This window comes from Zootermopsis nevadensis, unplaced genomic scaffold (genome assembly GCF_977971745.1).
Source record: "Zootermopsis nevadensis isolate Lab colony 2312 unplaced genomic scaffold, Znev_1.0 Znev_ptg000045l, whole genome shotgun sequence".
In the NCBI taxonomy this organism is placed as follows: Eukaryota; Metazoa; Arthropoda; class Insecta; order Blattodea; family Termopsidae; genus Zootermopsis; species Zootermopsis nevadensis.
This window is the reverse complement of record NW_028259177.1, coordinates 1,858,423-1,877,827: the sequence shown is the minus strand read 5'-3', so window position 1 is coordinate 1,877,827 and position 19,405 is coordinate 1,858,423. Positions and strand designations below refer to the sequence as shown.

Here is a 19,405-nt window from a genome sequence, read left to right as displayed (position 1 = left end):
GATCACAAATGGAAACAGGCACTTCATTGTTATTCATTTAAACTTATCCAGATAAAAAAATTTAATCAGTCAGACCACATGGGAGATGGAAGCTTAGTTGAAATGATAATATTAAAGTTCATCTTATTGGAATAGGATAGGAAGCTGTGAACTGTATTCTTGTGGCTCACAATAAGGACCAGTTGGCAACAAACCTTTGGTTTCCTTGAAAGGCGGGACTTACTTTACTAGCTGAGTGACCATCAGCTTGGAAGAAAGACTCTGTTTCATGGAGTTTCAAAAGGTTGAATTAAATACATGTGCCTTTTGTGTGAAGACAATGAACATTAATGTTTATTAAACTTATTGAGTAACATTATGATGATAATAAGGAGCCTTAGAATAATTCATATTAGATTCATCAGTTCGAATGACTGCATTATTCATGTCTCAATAAAAGGATATAATTTAAATATATAAGTGAACAAGCAGAAGGTCTACGCCCTCCTGCAAATTTAGTTGTGAGAAATTATCGAGCAGGGAATATCCGTATTAGGTGTTGAGTGCTGCAAGTGCCATAATGAAGTCTGACGAAGGGAAGTTCGTGTTCGTAAGTACGGTTACCAGTGGGCTTAGTCAGTTGGTGTGCTAAAGAGAGTCGTGCAGTACAATCCCGTGGCGACATATAGAATAATCGTTTAAGAATGCTTCGCGCTAAGTTCATTGTGCAGTATTTTACGAAATCCTACCTGTTTTCATAAATGATGGAAGATTTTTAGGTTATGGAAATGTTTGGTAGTTGGTTTTCTATATGTGATGTTGGTTGGCCTGATTAATTGACGCAGCCCGCGTTTCATCTTATTAGTTTCTGCAAATTTAGTTCCAAGAATTGAATAAACAGGGAAGATGTCGCTGCTGAATCCGCGTGAGGTGTTGAGTGTCTACATGCCAACATGAAGTCTGACGAGTGGAAGTTCGTGTCCGAGACTACGGTTAGCAGTGGACGCTTTCACTCGGTGTCTTGTGTTATAGATAGTCGTGTAGGTATTAAAGATTTGTGTCTGGTTTTGATCTAAGCAGGGTGTTAAACGTCGCTGGGTTCAGTAACAATTCGGGTGACCGAGAGGCAATGTGTGCCAGAATGTAGGCGATCTAGTTACGAAATGTGTGTTATTTGTTTCATAGTGCTTCGTGCTAAGTTGATTGAGCTGTATTTTACGATCCTAGGTGTTGTTCCGTGTGGTTGGTTTCATAAATGATTTTAGGTTATGATTATGTTTGGTAGTTGGTTTCTTATAGGTGACGGTAGGCGTGTTTCGCCTTCATTTGTTTGTAGTTCCTGTCATTTTTAAGGGCTAAGATGTAACTAATGGCGGTTACGGAAGTACTTTCCAGCAACCCCGTTTCTGCTTATGATTTTACAATTTGTGGAGTGGTATTTCAGGCAGCATTTCGTTCGGCAGTGCAGTGGAGTGTGCTAGGTAGGACATCTACTTCAGCCCTTTTGTCGTTAGATGGCAGAGGAGTTCGTCAGGGTGGGCATATAACGATCATCGAATATCGCTAGTTCAGCGGTGGCGGGATGTGTTCGCTGTTTTTTTCGACGTTGCCGTCCCTGCGTATGAGGAGAATGGCGAATTCTGAGGTCGGCGTGATCGTGGGCTGCATTACGAGTCTAGTGCAGATTCACTGTCATATATTTATATATATATATATATTGCCATGGCGTGGAAGTTAATTTGATTTTATTAGAATTGATGTGTGTCATCTTTGTGTGAAGGACGTAAAGTGAGAAATATTTTGGTTGCATGGAAGGTCGGTTTAGTTGGCCAGTTGATCATTAATGTGGTGTAGAGTGCCTTCGTAGTAAGAATTAATACTGGTCTCTCAATGCGGATGTTTATTTCGGTACATGGTTTTGTTTCAGGTAGGCGTGCCTGCAAGCATATGGGATACTATAGACGTTACGCATTTACGAGTCCATCATTACTACAGAGGTAGCAAGACTTTGCACCGGGAGCTGACATGATCATTGTGCATGATGGACACAATTCATCAGGCGATGCGGTTGGGATGATCCACAGACACGTGTTGGCAGCCTCAGTTTTAGTGACTTGCTTGTGGAAATTCAGTAGCTGTTTATTTAAGTTTGTGTAAGAGCCTATCGCAGTGGACAAGGTAGAAGTAATCAGCTAGGGTTACAGGTTGTAATGTTGGTTATGTGGCCACCACACCACGGTCGCACACTTTAGATTCCTAGTGACCAAGTATCACGAGTTAGTAGCATGCCTCACAATGCCACAAGGAAGACCTCAGGCCCTCGTGTGATCTCCTTGCTTTCCGAGGAGGTGTACGGTTATAGATTCAGTGTGAGTGCCTTGTCTGTCTGAAAGAGGAGTTTGAGATCAGGGGATGTGCTTAGTGGCAACTTTCTCGTGAACTGTATCTGTAGTGTGTGGAGTAATATTACCAAGAGATGGCAGACAAAGTTATCTGAATGTCAGTGTTTCAGAAGATCAGTTGTGTGCGTGATGGGGAAGCAGCTTATTTGGAGTTGGAGATGTGAAGAACCAGACAGAATGAGGCACCTGGAGTGTTTGTGACTTGGATAGGAAAGTGCAGTATTCAGGTATGTTAGAGCGTAGAGTTTATTTACATTCCATAGATCCTTCTTAGGACTCAATCAAAGGATGGAGAACAAGTCATTTTCTGCAATATACATAAACCTCAGGACTTCATTCAATATACATAAACTTCTGTATTTTCGACACAATAACAAGTACGTGTTTCACATATCAATGTACATATACTGAGAATTTTAAATAGAAATACAAAAGTGACTTTACATATAGATTATAGATATACATAAAGTTTACGGATTTTCAGCAGAGATGAAAGCGTCTACAGAATAGTAAGAGTGAGTGAAGAGGTAACCTTTCAATGCAGGCTTGAATACCTTTATATCATAATTTAGACTTTTAATTGTTGGTGGAAGATTATTAAACAACTTGATACCTGTATAGTACACCCCTTTCTGATATTTAGTAAAGTTAGCATTTGGCACACATAGGTCATGTTTACGTCTTGTATTTAAATTATGTACATCTGTATTTCTTTTAAGATTATCCAATTTTTCCACCACAAATTATAGCAAGCAGAGTATGAATTCACTTGCAAGTGGAAGTATATTAAATTTACGAAATAATTTTCTACAGGATATCCTGCTTTTGACACCGGCCATTATTCTAATTATTTTCTTTTGCATGTAAAAAACTTTATTACTGTCTGTTGAATTCCCCCAAAAGATTAATCCATAAGACACCACAGAGTGGAAATAAGCAAAGTAAACTAGCTTTAAAGTATCTATTGTCATGGGTGGTATGACTGTTCTCATGGCAAGGCACGCAGAGCTTAATTTGGGAATAATAATATACTCAATGTGTTTCTTCCAATCTGAGGTATTGTGAACTCGTAAGCCAAGGAAACTTAAATATATAAGTGAACAAGCAGAAGGTATATTTCAGTATGAGATCTCTGAAACATTTTGTATATATTTTCAGGTGTTATTTTATTCTGGATACATCAGCACGCCCATTAAAGATCTTGTTATGAATGTATACAGTGATGGAAAGTGGGGGTCATACCGACACCTGCCACTAGACAGCTGTGCCACTGTTACTGTGCCACATGCCTATGTCAGCATAATGACCCGAGGAGATTTCTCCAGCTTCAGGTGGCTGGAGGGAAATCTGGACCCTGACAGGTGCTGATCAACTCTTGTACACAGTAATGTGATTACTTTAAAGTTCCATTATAGTGATGAGGGACCAGAATAAATGTACTTAAAATTTAATGCCAAGTGAGCTTGCTTGATTGTTCAACTTCATGAACAAGAAGTATATCAGAGAGTAAATGAAAGTTAGGTTGTCGAATTAACTAACTTCATAGCGTATAAGCTATCTTAAGAATTTGAAAACTGCTAATGTGGCCAAGAATTTACCCTGTATATAAGGAACCTTAAGGTTGGTTATTGTGTTCATAAGAACCACCCACTTTCACGTATTCTGATCCAGTTGGATAGCAAAAAAAAAAAAAGGGCATGTAGGTTTAAATTTGTTAATTCTGAAGATGAATTATAGTTGATTACAAATACTAGGAAATTTCCCATCAAGAATGGCGAAAAAATCTAAAGTCATACTTAAAAACACATTTTCTTTATTCTTTTACAAATCAATGTATGAAAATTTAAATTTAATGTTTTTTAACAAAAAAAATCACTATGTATCTTTGCGTAACTAAGATTGTAGTATGATTTAATGTAGTACAGTCTTAAACATGATTTTATATCTAAGTTGTAACAACTGTGCCTCACTGTGTACATGCACATAGTAGGACGACCTTAACAACATATCCATGGCTATAATATTATCTCATAGAGCCCAAAATCTCTTAACAGGAAATGATCACCAACCAACCAATAGTAATTATTATGTAGTTAAATAATAGTCTACTGCTCATCAATTCTCTTGTCAGCTTTCAAAATCTACGCTGTCCTCTGTGTCTATATGCTGGTTTCTCCATTCACTATTAAAGAACGTCCTGTGCCCTTGTGAGAAATTGCACAATCAACATGAAATTCTGAGGGACACACACACACACACACACACACACACGTATATATGTCTCCATGTCACATAATGTAATAGTTTGTTTTATATATTACATCAATTTTTTTTGTATTTCAGGAAAACTTGGAATTTGTTACTAAAGAATTTTTGTGTTGAAGGGCTAGAGTTCTCTGGACATGACCAGAATGGGCAACGAGTTACAGGACACCTCTGGGCTCTCCATTTGAAATTTATGTCTCTGATTTCTGTTGTAATGTTATAGTCAGTTCTGTGCCTGCATATCTGTTGTGACTATTATTTCCAACTAAACGTCTGTATGTATTTTTTATTAGTTCCTGCATATACTACATATTTTGTCAATTCCATCTTTGTTACCTTATTCCTAACACGTGGCCTCGTGTCTTACAGCGTGAATATGTTCAGGTAGCTTAAATAATATATTCGAGATCTAGACAAAAGAAAACTATCCACATTATCTTTCTGTGGTTTCATTTATAACAAATTAAAAAAGTTGTTTGAATAATGATAGGTGGAACAGTTATTGTTTCATTTCTTTATTCGCAGAAATTTGTTTCTCCCGTGCCATATGTAACTGCTGTATTTTTGGTGGAAATTGCTTCTACTAGCTTCTGTATTACTATTTTGTTGTCAAAGCAACATGCTTACTTTTGAATGTCTTTCTTGTAACAGACGACAAAATAAAATACCAAGGGTTTATTTGCACCGAAATAAATCTAAACTAAATAATAGATCAAGTTATTGACATAAATTGAAGTTCTTTGGTTTCGAATACATAATATTGAATACTTTCATATATTAATATGTATAACTGGATATGGTGAAGTCAGATGGAATCCACTCAAAATTCAGTTTAATGTGTGAATCAACACACACTTTCCAATTGTTATTAACAGAATTATTATGTATTTTGTTATCTAAAAAGAATTTCCAGTCAGTGCAAATAATTGATAATTATTTAACAATGTATAAATTGTGAATTGTGTTTTTTTAATATCCATGGTTTATTATGTCTACTGTCATCTCACTAACTTATGGATCAATGGAACATATTAAAGCTGTATGATGTATGTATAACTATTTAACAAGTTTGAAAAAACAGATGTTTTTTTTTTTGTAAAGTTTTCCAGCCCATGTAAGTTTAAAAGAGATTCATCATGCCCCCAGGTCTACTAGTGATCTTGAGATCAAGAAACTGTGAATCTTAACATTCACACCTTGTATTTATCTTTATGACATGGTACTTGGGCAAGGGCCAGTCCCCTAAAGAAAATGAGATTTCAGGTATAAATGGCAGTGAGTATGGAGGTGGCTATCTTCAGGGTTGTTACGCTATGTACTCTGGTAGATTTCCGTCAACGGTTCAGAAGTCATACTGTCTCCGTCAAAAGGGCGATTAACATTCATTGCCCTGATGACAGGCAGTATGACCTCTGAAATGTTGGTGGAAATCTATCAGACTACAGGGAGCAACAACCCAAAAGACAGCAATCTTCATCTTCTGAGTTCTTTTACTGTATAGGCTCATAAAAGTTGTGATCTTTCAGAGGTGGCTGGTGCCACCACCATCAGGAAACATGCACCTCCGAAACACCAGCAGACCTCTACCAAACTACACAGTGCAACAACCCAGAACAGAGCCACCTTTATACCTAAAGAGAATTTAACATAAAAAGAAAAACTTATTGCTTTGCTTTATTGTGAACAGGCTTACTATGCACTTGAGATGATCGGTCACATGAGAAAGGGTGAGTCTGTGCTGGTCCACTTAGAGAGCGGGGGTGTAGGCCAGGCAGCCATCAACATCTGTCTGCACGCAGGTTGTACAGTGTTCACTACTGTTGGCACGCAGGAGAAACGGGCATTCATGAAGAAACAGTTTCCACAGGTATTTCAACAGCCTATTTCCTATCTCATGCACACATAGGGGAGATTTTCCGCCATGATAAATTGAATTATTTTACAGATTCTGAGTGTTATGTGTGAATTTCATTAAAAATCGAAGTTTCGATGTGAAACATACTGTCACAGAACTCAAATACTGCTCCCCATCCCCGCTCAGCTTTCTGCATTGCCTGCTTGTGGCAACATCATGACCAAACAGTTGGGCATACACATAATCACCTTCTACGAAAGCCTGTCAGTGCCAAAACATTTCTAGTCACAATGCAACAAATGAGTTCCCTTTCAAATAATGAAGTATGTGCTCTGTTATGGAATTTCTCACATGACAGCGTTACTGTCTCAGCCATCTGCTGGAGGACTGAACGTGTGTGCTATTTTCCTATTTATATTCTTTATTTTATTCTTTCTGATTGTGGGGCAGCTGTCAGCTTGTCCTGTTAGATTATGTTCCCATACCTCCACCAGGAACATTCATAATTTTTGTCTGGTTTCTTGGTTGTAAATTTTTGTTTTTGGCCTGGATGGACTCTGGGGGTTCTCAGTGATGCATGACGTGGCAGCAGCTGTCATAAGTTCCAAATATCTAATCTGAATTTTTGGTGTTTAGTATGGGGGGAAATTTGGGCCTCAACATGAGAAGATTGTGGGACATTTTGGTTTTCTCTGTGTTGGGCAAAATACTGTTTTTCTTTGTACATATGAGAGATGATCAAGAATGTCTAGGACCAAGGAACTGAGTACTGGTTCTGTGGCTAGAATCATAAATTCTGTTTTTACCATAATTAATATTCTCATTCATGCATTGAGATAGTACAGGATCCATGCCTTTGACCCAGGCACAGTACACTGTTTGAAATATTCTGGAATGTTTTTAACTTACCACATATGTTATAGGGATTTGCATTGGTATGATGTTGAGACTGTTCAGCAAGGAGAATCTGTTACATCACTGTTAAAGAAAGTGCAGAACTTTTTCTCTAGACCTGCAAGTTATAAATGGATGTATGTTCCTTATAGAATACATAATATTCGTTACTGTCCAGAATGTAAATTCAGAAATGGAAATTTTTCTTCCTCCAGGTTTCCCTATTTATAACACTGGTTAGACTACAGTGACAGAAAATGAAAAGTAAAATAATATGCTTTTAAGACATGCAACCATAACAGGTATTGAAAGGACTTGGCCTTGAAGGTAAGATTCCTAGAGTGTTTTCACAATGGATGTGTAAAGTCATCTTATGCTCCGTTTTGAGAATGTTTTGTAATTTGAAGGTAGTTCTCTTGCTTTTAATGCATACAAATTGTCAAACATGTGTGCATATAATCTTCTTTCCCAGTTGACGGACCGCAATATTGGCAGCTCTCGAGAAACCTCTTTTGAGCATCTCATCATGTCAGAGACAAATGGTAGAGGTGTGGACCTTGTTTTCAACTCCCTCACTGAGGAAATGCTGCTGGCCTCTGTACGCTGTCTTGCCCATCGAGGACGGTTCCTTGAGATTGGAACATTTAATCTTTAGAAGAACAACACTATTGGTATTGTAAAAATTTTACTGATTTCACATGGATTCATTATAGCTTATGCATTTGTTAAGTACTCTAAAACAATTGATAATGATTTACTCTTTACTGTACTTGAAGCTACTGATATAAAAATGCTTAAAATAGTTGTTCTCTATTCGTTACACAGTGCCGTGCCCTTCACACACTGGTGTACTTTGTTTGGAGCAGTATGCACCTATTGTTATCTTTGCTTTGGTGATTGTTCAACTTCATGAACAAGAAGTATATCAGAGAGTAAATGAAAGTTAGGTTGTCGAATTAACTAACTTCATAGCGTATAAGCTATCTTAAGAATTTGAAAACTGCTAATGTGGCCAAGAATTTACCCTGTATATAAGGAACCTTAAGGTTGGTTATTGTGTTCATAAGAACCACCCACTTTCACGTATTCTGATCCAGTTGGATAGCAAAAAAAAAGGGCGTGTAGGTTTAAATTTGTTAATTCTGAAGATGAATTATAGTTGATTACAAATACTAGGAAATTTCCCATCAAGAATGGCAAAAAAATTTAAAGTCATACTTAAAAACACATTCTCTTTATTCTTTTACAAATCACTGTATGAAAATTTAAATTTAATGTTTTTTTAACAAAAAAATCACTATGTATCTTTGCTTAACTAAGATTGTAGTATGATTTAATGTAGTACAGTCTTAAACATGATTTTATATCTAAGTTGTAACAACTGTGTTACACTGTGTACATGCACATAGTAGGACGCCCTTAACAACATATCCATGGCTATAATATTATCTCATAGAGCCCAAAATCTCTTAACAGGAAATGATCACCAACCAACCAATAGTGTGCATCCCTTCCAGATGCGGGGTGATGACTGCATTACGACCATCGCATCATTGCGATGGACCAATTGACTTTGAGCTCAGCTTAAGGCGCGTTCCCGCCGTTGTGGGGGAACGAATCAGGTCGCAGCTTTTAAGCCAAATTCAATGACAAATTACGTAATGCAGGGGTATTTAAGCGCGATCGTGGTTGCGGGGCGCTCTCTAAAGTTTTGGTCCTTCGGTTGAGCGGGGGTGTTTTTCTTAACAAACGTACGACAGAACAAAGGAACAGCCGAGCCATCCAGCTGCCTCCGTGAATAGTGCTTAAAAGATATATATGTTCCTGCGCGTATTAAGGAAAAATAAAGTGTCGTCGATCAGTGCAACACAGAAAGACTTTGTTGTCCATTTGTGTAGAAACCTGCTCCACCTTCTAATTCCCGTATATTCCCAGGGAGTCGGAAACTCGTGCTCACCGACAACCTCTCACCATCATCAACAATCCCTTTCTGTATCTTTACATATCCCACGTCAAGAAGCTGTAATCATATGAGCAAACCAGGCTACGACTACGAGTATACTAAACAAGCAGTGTGACGTGTGGTGGACGGAAAGGGACGGTTACAAGTCACCAGGGAAAGGTACCTACTAACCTAACGTAATTAGGATACGACAGATATTAGAAAGTTTGAAATGTATGAACTGTGTTTGAATCATGAAAAAGTTTGTACTCTCAAAGACTAGACCAGCAAACGAAAGACAGAAGTAAGGGGGGGGGGAAACAACAACAACAACAGCATTCGCAGTAAATGTGAAACATGACTGTCGGAAGTAACGTTCTTATAAAGAATCCATTATTATCACAGACGTTTAGGGAATCAAAAATACAAGCTGTATCATACTTAACTTCATCATAAATGTTTTTTTCAAACCTGAGGTCCTAAGGCATTCTTCTCCCAACAGGCGCGCTACCTTCAGGACCACAGAGTCCCTCAAGTCCCCTTGACTTGGGTGCGGGGCATGCAGTTATATCAGTTCTACCTGCCTGATGAACTGCCAGAATTTGATTCCTACCGTGTCACTAGCATCACCGCTGATGTTGAATGTCTGCTGAAAAGGATTGCCTCTCTGATACCTCCTCATTATAATCCAGGTGATATATTTACTATTACTCTGATTTTTAAAAAGAAAAGCAATTTTGTAGGACAATATCTGCTGTCTGTGATAGCCACTTTAATGACGTGGTTGACTTCGTGAAATGCAGAAGGAATATCTTCATGTTGGGTCGTACTGTAAGGCCATATACGAAGGATTGTAAGGCAAACTGTAAACGGAACTCCAGTTTGCCTCCGGCCGTCTTCACCATCTGAGAACGATCAGCGTGCGCAGCCCCCTGCTGTGTGTTTAAATATTTCACAAATGGTCCCGACCCCGCGGCGACACTCAAAGTGTCTCTGATCGGGATGCCGTCTGTTCGCCATACAATATCGCAGCATCTGCAGAATTCTGTGCCCACATCTGCCAAGAGCTGGCTAGCCCACCGTGCATGGTATTCCATTCTGACACTTCGGTACCGGTAACAGCTGTTAGTCGTAACAGCGACCACACGCAAGGGGCTCCACAATGTTGACGTACCTGCTTCTGCCCCATCTATATCGGCTACTGCGAGCACGTACAGAACTGATATGAATTTGTGTTGCTTTCAGCACATCTGGTGGAAAAAGTGATGGCATATATCAATGGGACGAGCCCGTCTTTTCCCGTGTTGGGAGATGCTCGTAGTCAGTTGCCTCGCTCCATGTCAGCGATCTTCTACCTCTTGGCTGACTATTATTTCAAAGTTAATGAATGGGTAAGTAGTTGATAAGATATGTGAATTGTGCTTCCTTTAATCTTAATTTCTTTGGATTCTCTTTTTGAATATTCTACCTTCCTTAATGCCCTCGCTTCACTTCTGTACTGTAACACCAAGACAGACATTTCATTACAAAACTTTGTTAGCATTTCTTCCTTGATTTTGTCTTCAGTGTCCTTGTAAGTATGAAGCTTGTAATTTAGTCCTGTCAGTAACTGCTTCAGGTCGTGTGGGGTAATTCCTGTAAAACCCATATCTTACTTTTCTGTACTGAAATTTTAAAATTGTGCCATGCACATGAAATGTTCGACTCGAACACGAACCTTTGAAGTTCCTCTCCAGAATTATTAATGGACATACATAAGTGTTTGTGGAAGAGTCCTTAGTGTTATCTGAATGATTTTGACACCGATTATTGCCGTGCAGTGTGGAAACAGTGAACACAAGGTTAAAGTGCGGAGTGTCTGTTGCAGGGGAAGGCAATTAGGCACTACCTGCTGGATGTTTGTGTCAATCCTGTACGCATCGACTCCTGGGCAGGAATGGCGCTTGCTCGTGGGAGTCAACTGGAAACTAAACTTAATTCTGTAAGTAAAATATTTACAGTGCGTTCCACTTAATGTAATCACTTTTGCAGGATGTGCATGAAGTGAATGCATGTGTGTGGCTGGTCATATCTGTCTGCGTGATTGAACTTGAGACCCACTGGATGGATTTTGATGAAATTTGGTATGGACTTATGCCATTGGAGTGTACTCTGACTTGCCAACTGCATGGGGCAGAGTCCTGAGACCAGTGGAGTGCCACATGGGAAAAGCGGATCCGCCACTGGGAGCAGACTCCTATGTGTATAATTTTGCTAGTAGCAATCAGTATTTTGTAAATAGGTAAGGTTCAACACAATTTTATGTCGCAGTGTGAACCATTGAAGAGCGAGATGGACTTTTTGCGTCAAGCGTCTGCTGCTCAGCGTTGCTTTCAGCGTGCTCTGGATATTGAGGCGAATCATTCATTGATGTGGATCGAGTACGGCTCCTTTGTCTATATGGTGCATTCCTTCTGTTCCCGCCTGCTTAAACAGGTAAGATAAAAGAGCGTTTCTTGTAGCTGTAAACTCGCTTTTGAGCTTCACTGAGAGCAAGAGTCGTATAACAAGTAACTGAAAATGCTGTCCACTGTTTGATGCTGATGACGGAGGATGTACGCAATAGAATATTCTCAGGTGATTGGTCTATCAGTTTGAAGCAGAGGTACGATTTATAATCTCCACCATCAGGGAATGGTGTTTATTGACACACACACACACACACACATTTACAGATTCACTGGGGCCTACATTTGTGACAACCATTGACCTTTGAAGGTTAGGTTACTTATGCAGAGTAAAGTATAAACTCATGTCGTCACCATTAAGCTCACTGATTCAAAACTTGCAAAAACAAGTTAGAGTGACGCACTTATATGATATTTTTCTGACCTTCTGACATGCATAGTTTTTTCTTCAGAAGCAAGATGGCCTTTCTGAATGTTATTCAACATTCTTGTGAACCTAACCTAACCCTGCTGTGGTTTCTTGGAGTATGTTGGTGAGCTCTTCAAAGTCAGTCCTTGCACCTCCCAGATCATCTTTCAGTTGTCCCAGTATGTTAATACTCTTCTTGTTCAGCCACTGCATTGTCTTGCTGTTATTTGTGGTGAGAAACTTGCTGATATCTCCAGAGGAGGAATGCGTATGAGATATTGTGACCATGCCAGTCTTTTGCTTCTCTCTCTCTCTCTGGTTTATCTGTGATGTGCTATAGCCATCTTGTTGGAATGATTTCCATCGATGTTTTATTTACCATTCAGACTTGGCCCAGACGCATTTGCTGTAGCAGAACACAGTACAGAAAGGCAATTCAGAGTGAAGTAGGAGAAGAGTCAATGAGAAACATTTTAGGAACCATGTGAGTAGGAAAGTAGGTGGAAGAGTTTTAGTGACCCAGTGGTTGAAAGTGCGTTAGTTCTGCTGAGTCAGTCACTGCTGGTGAGGCTTAGCAGTTGCTTGATGAAGGTGTCTGAGTGGTAGGTCTGGTTAGAAAGGTGATAAGAGTCTTTACTCGGTCTGTACACATCTTTACAGTTGAAGTTTTGAAGGTGCTCTCTTATTTCAGTGGTTTCCCTGATGGTGCAGGTGTGACTGATCCTGTTGTACATGCCCAGTTCTTGATTTTGGAGTTGTCTGTCCTCTGTGGAACCGAAGCAGACGACTCCAGACTCAAAGATTGGCGTGCACAAGATCCTCTGCTAATGCAGTAAGGTTTACTTGACCAAATGGGTCTTCATATCTCCACCAGGAGTTGGGAACACATTAGAGACTCCAGACTGGAGATTGGCTGTAACAAAACTCTCCACAGAGATGAAACACTGCGTCATCTTTGACAGACAGAACAGAAGACATAGCCATTATCTGCACCTACAATTTCACATCATCAGGGAAGCCATTTAATTAACAAAACATTCTCATTATTGCATTGTAATTTTTGTAAACCATTGAACACTGTGTGTCTGCAGGAAACAGACAGCCTCAGCCTGGAGATGTTTGAGATATTGGAGAATCGAAAGGAGAAGATGTTGGACACGGCAGAGAAGTGTTTCACCACTGCCAGCAAGGTCAGCGGTCAAGTGAATCTTTGTTTGTTGTTTCGCTGTTCTGAGTGTTTTTATTTTTAAAATTGCAGATGTAGGCCATTTATCTCATATGACTAACTCCATGGAGCAGAGTTTATCGTAAGAAGCTCATAGTCTCTCGGGTAATGAAGAAATTCCCCATCTTGCGTGCGATCGGAAGGTTCATTATCGTGATGACCAAGTATGTACGACTGGCCCCTGACCAGTCCATTCCTAAGGAACTATTAAAAATCTATTTTAATATTATCCCTTATCCAAGCCTTTGTCTTCCATGTGGTCTGTTCCTTTCAAGTTTTCTGACTAAAATTTTGTATCTATTTCTTATCTCTCCACGTGTTTACCCATTTGATAATTCCCTTTGATTTGTCATCAAAATACAGAAAGGCAGCTCAAAGACTAGGTATGCTTCGCCCTGTCTTTAATAGGAGAAATCGCATGTCCATCGGAAATGGCGTGCTGTTTTGTTAGACGGTCATATGTCCTATGATAGATTATACTTCAGCTATAATTTTTGTGGCTAAAATATCAGGACTGGTGTATGTTGACAGATATGGTATGCTGCAGGAGAGGATTGTGGAATACAAGATGAGCGCTGGGTAAAGTGGCAGAGAAGAGAGACCACAATCCAAGAGTTTTCCTTAGCCATTTTGCAAAGGTAAGAGCAGTAGGCTTCCTTGGTGTTTTTATAAATGGATTATAATTATTCTTGGTGTTGTGAAATAAGAGCCCGGTTAGAGTCAGAGGTAAAATGATCAAGAGAATGGGGTTTGTGAGTGGGATCCTGGGAGGGCTGGCAGAGATGGCTTTGAAACTCCTCCACAGACGACGCGAAGTGGGAAATGCCCTCAGGCAATTTGTCTAGGGAGGCAGGATTGGACTGGTCTGAAACTTTCCTGTCGGCAAGGTCACGAGTCCCGTAGGTCAGCTGGCATAGGCGCATCATAATCCTGGTGTACTGATTAGGAAAAATGTTGTCAGCCCAAATGTAAGTTTCTATTTCCTGGATCTGATTAAATTTATTGCACAAGGTTAACAACTCACCAGAGGTTTGATGGAGTCCGAGGCGGACGCGTGAATCTCGCTGCCTGCTAATCACCTAAATATTCTTGGAGGCCGGTGACCTTCCGTATGTTGATCTCATATTCCAGCTCATCCTTCCTGAGGTAGTCCAAATTCGGAAGTGCACGATCCATTGTAAAGATGATAAACAGCTGACAGATTAACAACAATTCACAATAATCAGTACAAAAGAAAAAAATGTGAGTGCAATAACAGAAGACCTTGAGTTAGATAGAATCACAAAACCACGCTCTGTGCTACCACTTGATATGCACAAAGGCCCAGAACCCTTGATAAGAAAATGGTTTATTAACAAACTATGAACTGAACAAGAGTATGCCTGTTGAATATAGACGCGACGTTTATTGCAGGCTTGCGAACACCTTCATCAGACGCAGGCTAGTTATGCCCGTAGGATAAGCTACAGTAATCCACAGAACTTGGCAGTTGAAGCCTTAGAAGTCTACTATAGGATCCACGCTTGCATACTTAAATATTTGGAGCAGAATGAAGGCAGAAAGCTCGATGACAATTTGAAGACGCTGTTTGAAAAAATGCTCAAGGATGCTGCCGCAGGACCATTCATGGCTTCTAATTTGAGAGAAATAGAAGGGTAAGCGTGTTTCTGTGTCATAAGCTACCGTATTGCTTATTAAAGTAACTTGCAGCAGGTGTGTTGTATGACAGCCTTGTGAATTAGTTTTGTTAGAGTACCCGAAACTGCTGTCAAGTCTTTTAAATTATAGATTCCAACAGAAAGTGAGTGAGCGAAAGAGTGATTCATTTGTGGAAATTTGCTTGTGTTTATTGATTGTAGCTGCTAATTTTAACATGTCTTTATCTGAAATAAACATGATTTTCAAATTTTTTTATTTTTGTTGTAATACTATGTGGGGGCTTTTTAAATGTTTGTGGAACTAGGAAGTTGTTTGTAATAAACTGAGAATTTTCTTTAGTTCCATATTTGTAAGTATTCTCTTAAAATGTCTCTGTTGTTTCAACAGGTTTATAATTTTCTTTCGTATTCCGTATTTACTTGCTTTAGGAAAGCCGAGAGTGACGAAGAAACGACCGCCCGTGTCTTTGGATATTTTCGAAGAGGTCCCATTTACAAAGAAAGCACGTCTGGATTTGCCTCTGGTTAGATTATTATTAAATATAAAGCACTATATATAGTAACAACTGTGAGCACATATTTAAGAATGCCTCATTGCAACTTCTTTAACAATTTGTAACCCAGTGTCAGCTGGCAATTGACGTGACGGCGTTACGCCACTGCAGCGCAAAAGGTTGTAATATTTTACTTCTTAATACAACGTTTGCAAGTTACTGACAACAACAGTTACGTGTGTTCTTATTGGTGGTCAAGTGTAGGAATTGAGGCAGTGGGACACAGGAATAAACAGAATATGGGAATAGCTGAGGAGAAGAAGATTAATTGATCCTTGGGATTTTACTCGGGGGAAAGCTGTCTGCCACCTGACCAGCCTACTGCTTGCCAGGAAATCAGTGGATTATGTTCAGTACACTTGGCAGGCTCACTTCATATCTCAACAGAAAATTGGCTGAGATCATGAAGGGCACTCCTGTCTTCTACAGATGTATCTGTCTCAATTTGACGTGCATTGTGTAAGTACACTAGCAATATGATGTATTAGATGTGCTTGTCATGTGATAGAGTTAAGTCTGTCCAAGAATATGTGGCACTGTTTATCATTACAATGCCCTTTGTAACTTGGTTGTTGTATTTCTTGTGGTATAGCTCTTTTGCAAGATGTTTGTTAAAATATTAGAGTGTTCGAGCTGTCTGTTAGTAAAGATTCCTTTGCATATGAATCTTTATCAGAAAAGCTATCAGACTGGTAAACATTTATTGACATATATTGAGGTTGACACTGCATCAGCACAAATTTTTTTTAAGTTGAATGGTTTATTGAGGACCACTACATGCTTAAACCTTAATTTTTAATCTTCACTATTGTCTCTTTAAGTGCTTGAATGTAAGAGACAAGACTGCTAAGTCGTGTACATGTTTGAAGCAGATAACTTTCGCATGGACCCATTGCAAATGCTTTACGATTATTCATATGAGTTATTTACCAGGAAGCATGGGATGTCTGAGCTAGAGTAGAAACACAGTTTTTTCACCAGGTTTAGAAGCACATGCTGAAATGGAAGGGAGAGGAATTTAAGTGGTGTAGCTCTTTTGCAGGATGTTTGTGTTCGAGCCATCTGTGAGTGAAGATTCCTTTCCGTATGAATCTTGGAGGTAGAAGGTACCTTATTGATCTTGATATTGGGTAGTCAATCAGCATATGATTATCATGTTGAAGGGGTCCCGGGATCTTAATAAACATTGTGACCACAATCCGAAATTGTTGTGTAGACACGCTGTCAATTCAGTAATCAGCGTGCACTAAAACGCATATCGTAAAACTGTTTATTGACGTAATGTCAGATATAAAGGTATTGTTTTGTGGAATGGCCTCTGTGGTAAGTTGCATTCTTTATTCTGTTCTGTTTCTGCTTGTTAAAGTTGTTTCATAGAGATTGCTGCTGGTGTGTCATGGAGAGATGTTTCCTCAAGGTAAGGCATTTTGGTGCGCTCTCCTTTACTTAGTGGGGAATCCCCACGTCCACAGTACAGAGTGTCTAAGTATTTGTGACCAGGTTGGTGGCCTCAGCACTCTGCCAGTTTCTCATAGTAACTAGCTCCTTAGCACCTACAGTCATCATTCCATCACTTCTGCATGATGTTCTGGCAGATGCATTTCTCTCCTAATCTTCTGTGAGCGTGGAAATGAGCCTTTGTAGAAACAAATTTCTTGACTAGCTGAATATCAAAGTATTCAGAGAAGGTTTTGCGTCATGGACGTGTTTAATTCGCCATTTTGCAAGCAGGACGTGATCAAGATATTTCCTCATCAGCACAAATCTAAGGTTGCCAAGGAGACAAATATTACCAATTTAATGACTCAAGCCTCAACTTCGGCGCTTGTTTCCACACATTTGCTCGACATTTTTTAGAGCGGGTTACCTTGGCATCTCACTAATTGTTGAATACCTATGTACGCGCATCTAATTATAGGGCTGATACTAACCAAATGTAACACAGACGTAATTAGCTATAAGAAGATGAAAGGGGTTTGGTAAGCATTTTGTAGTTATTGCAAACCTTTTTATACATTTTCAAGATTTCCATCACCAACTGTTTTGATATGGGCGACAGGAAGTCTTTATCTTGTCCACTGAAGACAAGTTTATTGTTTCGTCTTCAATTACATGCACAGCTGCAAATGGCCCGCTGAGGTCAGCACGCCCGGACTTTGAAGGGTCAGAGAAGGTTGTCAACACTGCATCTTTCAAATTACACGACATATTATTTGCAAATGATATTTTATGAAGCCAACTAATTGACTATATGGCTTACCGAACCCGAAGGTTCATCACCGAATTAACCAAAGCCCTGTCCTGGGCCAACAAAATCCAGGTTCCTTCAACTTCTGTCTCCCATAGATCCCGCCTGACATTATCCTCCCATCTACGTCTAGGTCTACCCAGCGGTCTCTTCCCTTCGGGTATCCCAACCAGTACCCGGTGCACACCTCTTGTCTCATCCATGTGCGCTACATGCCCCGCCCATCTCATTCTTCTCGACTTAATCACCCTGACAATATTGGGGGAGGAATATAAATTTTGAAGTTCATTATGCAGTTTTCTCCAGACCCCATCGTCTGCTCTCCTAGGCCCAAATATCCTCCCTTAGAGTGAGAGACCACGTTTTGAACCGATGCAAGACAACTGGCAGAATTATTGTTTCGTATATTATAATCTTCAGGTTCTTAGAAATCAGTCGTGAAGACAAAATATTTTGAACTGAGCAGTAGCAGGCATTTTCGGAATTTAGCCTCCCCCTAATTCCGTCGTGAATAAATTTTGATTTGTTATTGTTGTTTCATTGTTCCGTAAACCCGCGTACTATATAGTAACAGTATCAGAACTTTAACCTGATTTTCGACCACTTTCAAGGTCACTGACAATTTATTCTGGCCGATTAAACGCACGACGTCGCTTTCATTGCTATCGTAAACCACGTGCACTCTTAGCTTCGTGTTGTTGATGATGTGTCCGTGCTATGAATGCTTTTACGAAATCTTGTGACGTATTCGAGTATGGTGACCAAAGAACGTAGAAGCGAAAATCAAGGTAATGCATCGTGGAGATGTACTTTGTATGTCGACTGTTGAACGTTTGAATACAGTCTCGCGAATAATGGTATACGTTGTAAGTGTGCGCGTAGATGTGGAAATGGAGTGCTGACAAGAGTAGGTTTTCTCTCTGCGTTTCTGATAATGTCATCTCTGGTCGCGACGACGATGGCGCCATCATTCTACTTCGTGTGTTTGGGATTGTTTGACTAAGATATTTTGTTGTGACTTCTGCTTCTGTTTTGTAGCGTGATTATTAATCTTTTCTGTATTTGTTAAGAAATATTGAAATAATTTGCTAAGAGCTTAATATTTTTTATTACATTATCATTTATCTTTATTAATGAGGTCAATATTTCTGTAGAATGTTTCCCTGATTTATTTCTTTCATGTTTTCCAGACTGCTTTTATTTTGTTTTTTTGCTCGAGGCTGTTTAGTCTGGTTGTCACATTTAATCTGATTTAGACCTCGAGAAAGTAAGTATCTTATAATATTTCGTGCAGTGAATTTTCATTACTTGGTTGTTCCACTATTGACAAATTAGGTAATCTTTTTTTATCTTTGTGATCCAGTCATTCTTTTCAGATATTTTATCACTGTTTTGGTGGTGAAACTTGCTTATACATTTTTAAGAGATTATTTAGGAATGTGTTGAATTTTGAATCTACATCAAGGCTGTTTAATACTGAGTGCCAATTTTCATTCTATGTGTTATACATTCTTTAATAGTGTCTTC

The 19,405-nt window shown here is 39.3% G+C and overlaps 2 protein-coding genes across 12 annotated transcripts in view; one reads left to right on the top strand and one right to left on the bottom strand.

Annotated features, from left to right (window-relative positions):
- Nucleotides 1–19,405, bottom strand: part of LOC147871620 (uncharacterized) — a 112,144-nt gene that overhangs the window by 33,505 nt on the left and 59,234 nt on the right. The window lies entirely within an intron of this gene.
- The window catches only part of LOC110838254 (calcineurin-binding protein cabin-1-like), a 28,850-nt gene continuing 10,303 nt past the window's right edge, over nucleotides 859–19,405 (top strand). For 2 of the 11 annotated variants that reach the window (XM_087360614.1, XM_087360615.1), the window contains exons 1-13: nucleotides 860–1,023; nucleotides 1,911–2,608; nucleotides 3,540–3,742; nucleotides 6,334–6,513; nucleotides 7,868–8,066; nucleotides 9,840–10,029; nucleotides 10,583–10,728; nucleotides 11,205–11,318; nucleotides 11,648–11,812; nucleotides 13,285–13,383; nucleotides 13,950–14,056; nucleotides 14,832–15,073; nucleotides 15,506–19,145. In XM_087360614.1, coding sequence (XP_087216740.1) covers nucleotides 7,935–8,066; nucleotides 9,840–10,029; nucleotides 10,583–10,728; nucleotides 11,205–11,318; nucleotides 11,648–11,812; nucleotides 13,285–13,383; nucleotides 13,950–14,056; nucleotides 14,832–14,880 — 1,002 coding nt within the window. In that variant the 5' untranslated portion in view covers nucleotides 860–1,023; nucleotides 1,911–2,608; nucleotides 3,540–3,742; nucleotides 6,334–6,513; nucleotides 7,868–7,934 and the 3' untranslated portion in view covers nucleotides 14,881–15,073; nucleotides 15,506–19,145. Of the gene's footprint in view, nucleotides 1,024–1,635; nucleotides 1,795–1,906; nucleotides 2,609–3,539; nucleotides 3,743–6,333; nucleotides 6,514–7,867; nucleotides 8,067–8,871; nucleotides 9,518–9,839; nucleotides 10,030–10,582; nucleotides 10,729–11,204; nucleotides 11,319–11,647; nucleotides 11,813–13,284; nucleotides 13,384–13,949; nucleotides 14,057–14,831; nucleotides 15,074–15,505; nucleotides 19,146–19,405 lie in introns of those variants that run through there. The other 9 variants (XM_087360616.1, XM_087360618.1, XM_087360619.1 and 6 more) reach the window with 9 other exon arrangements.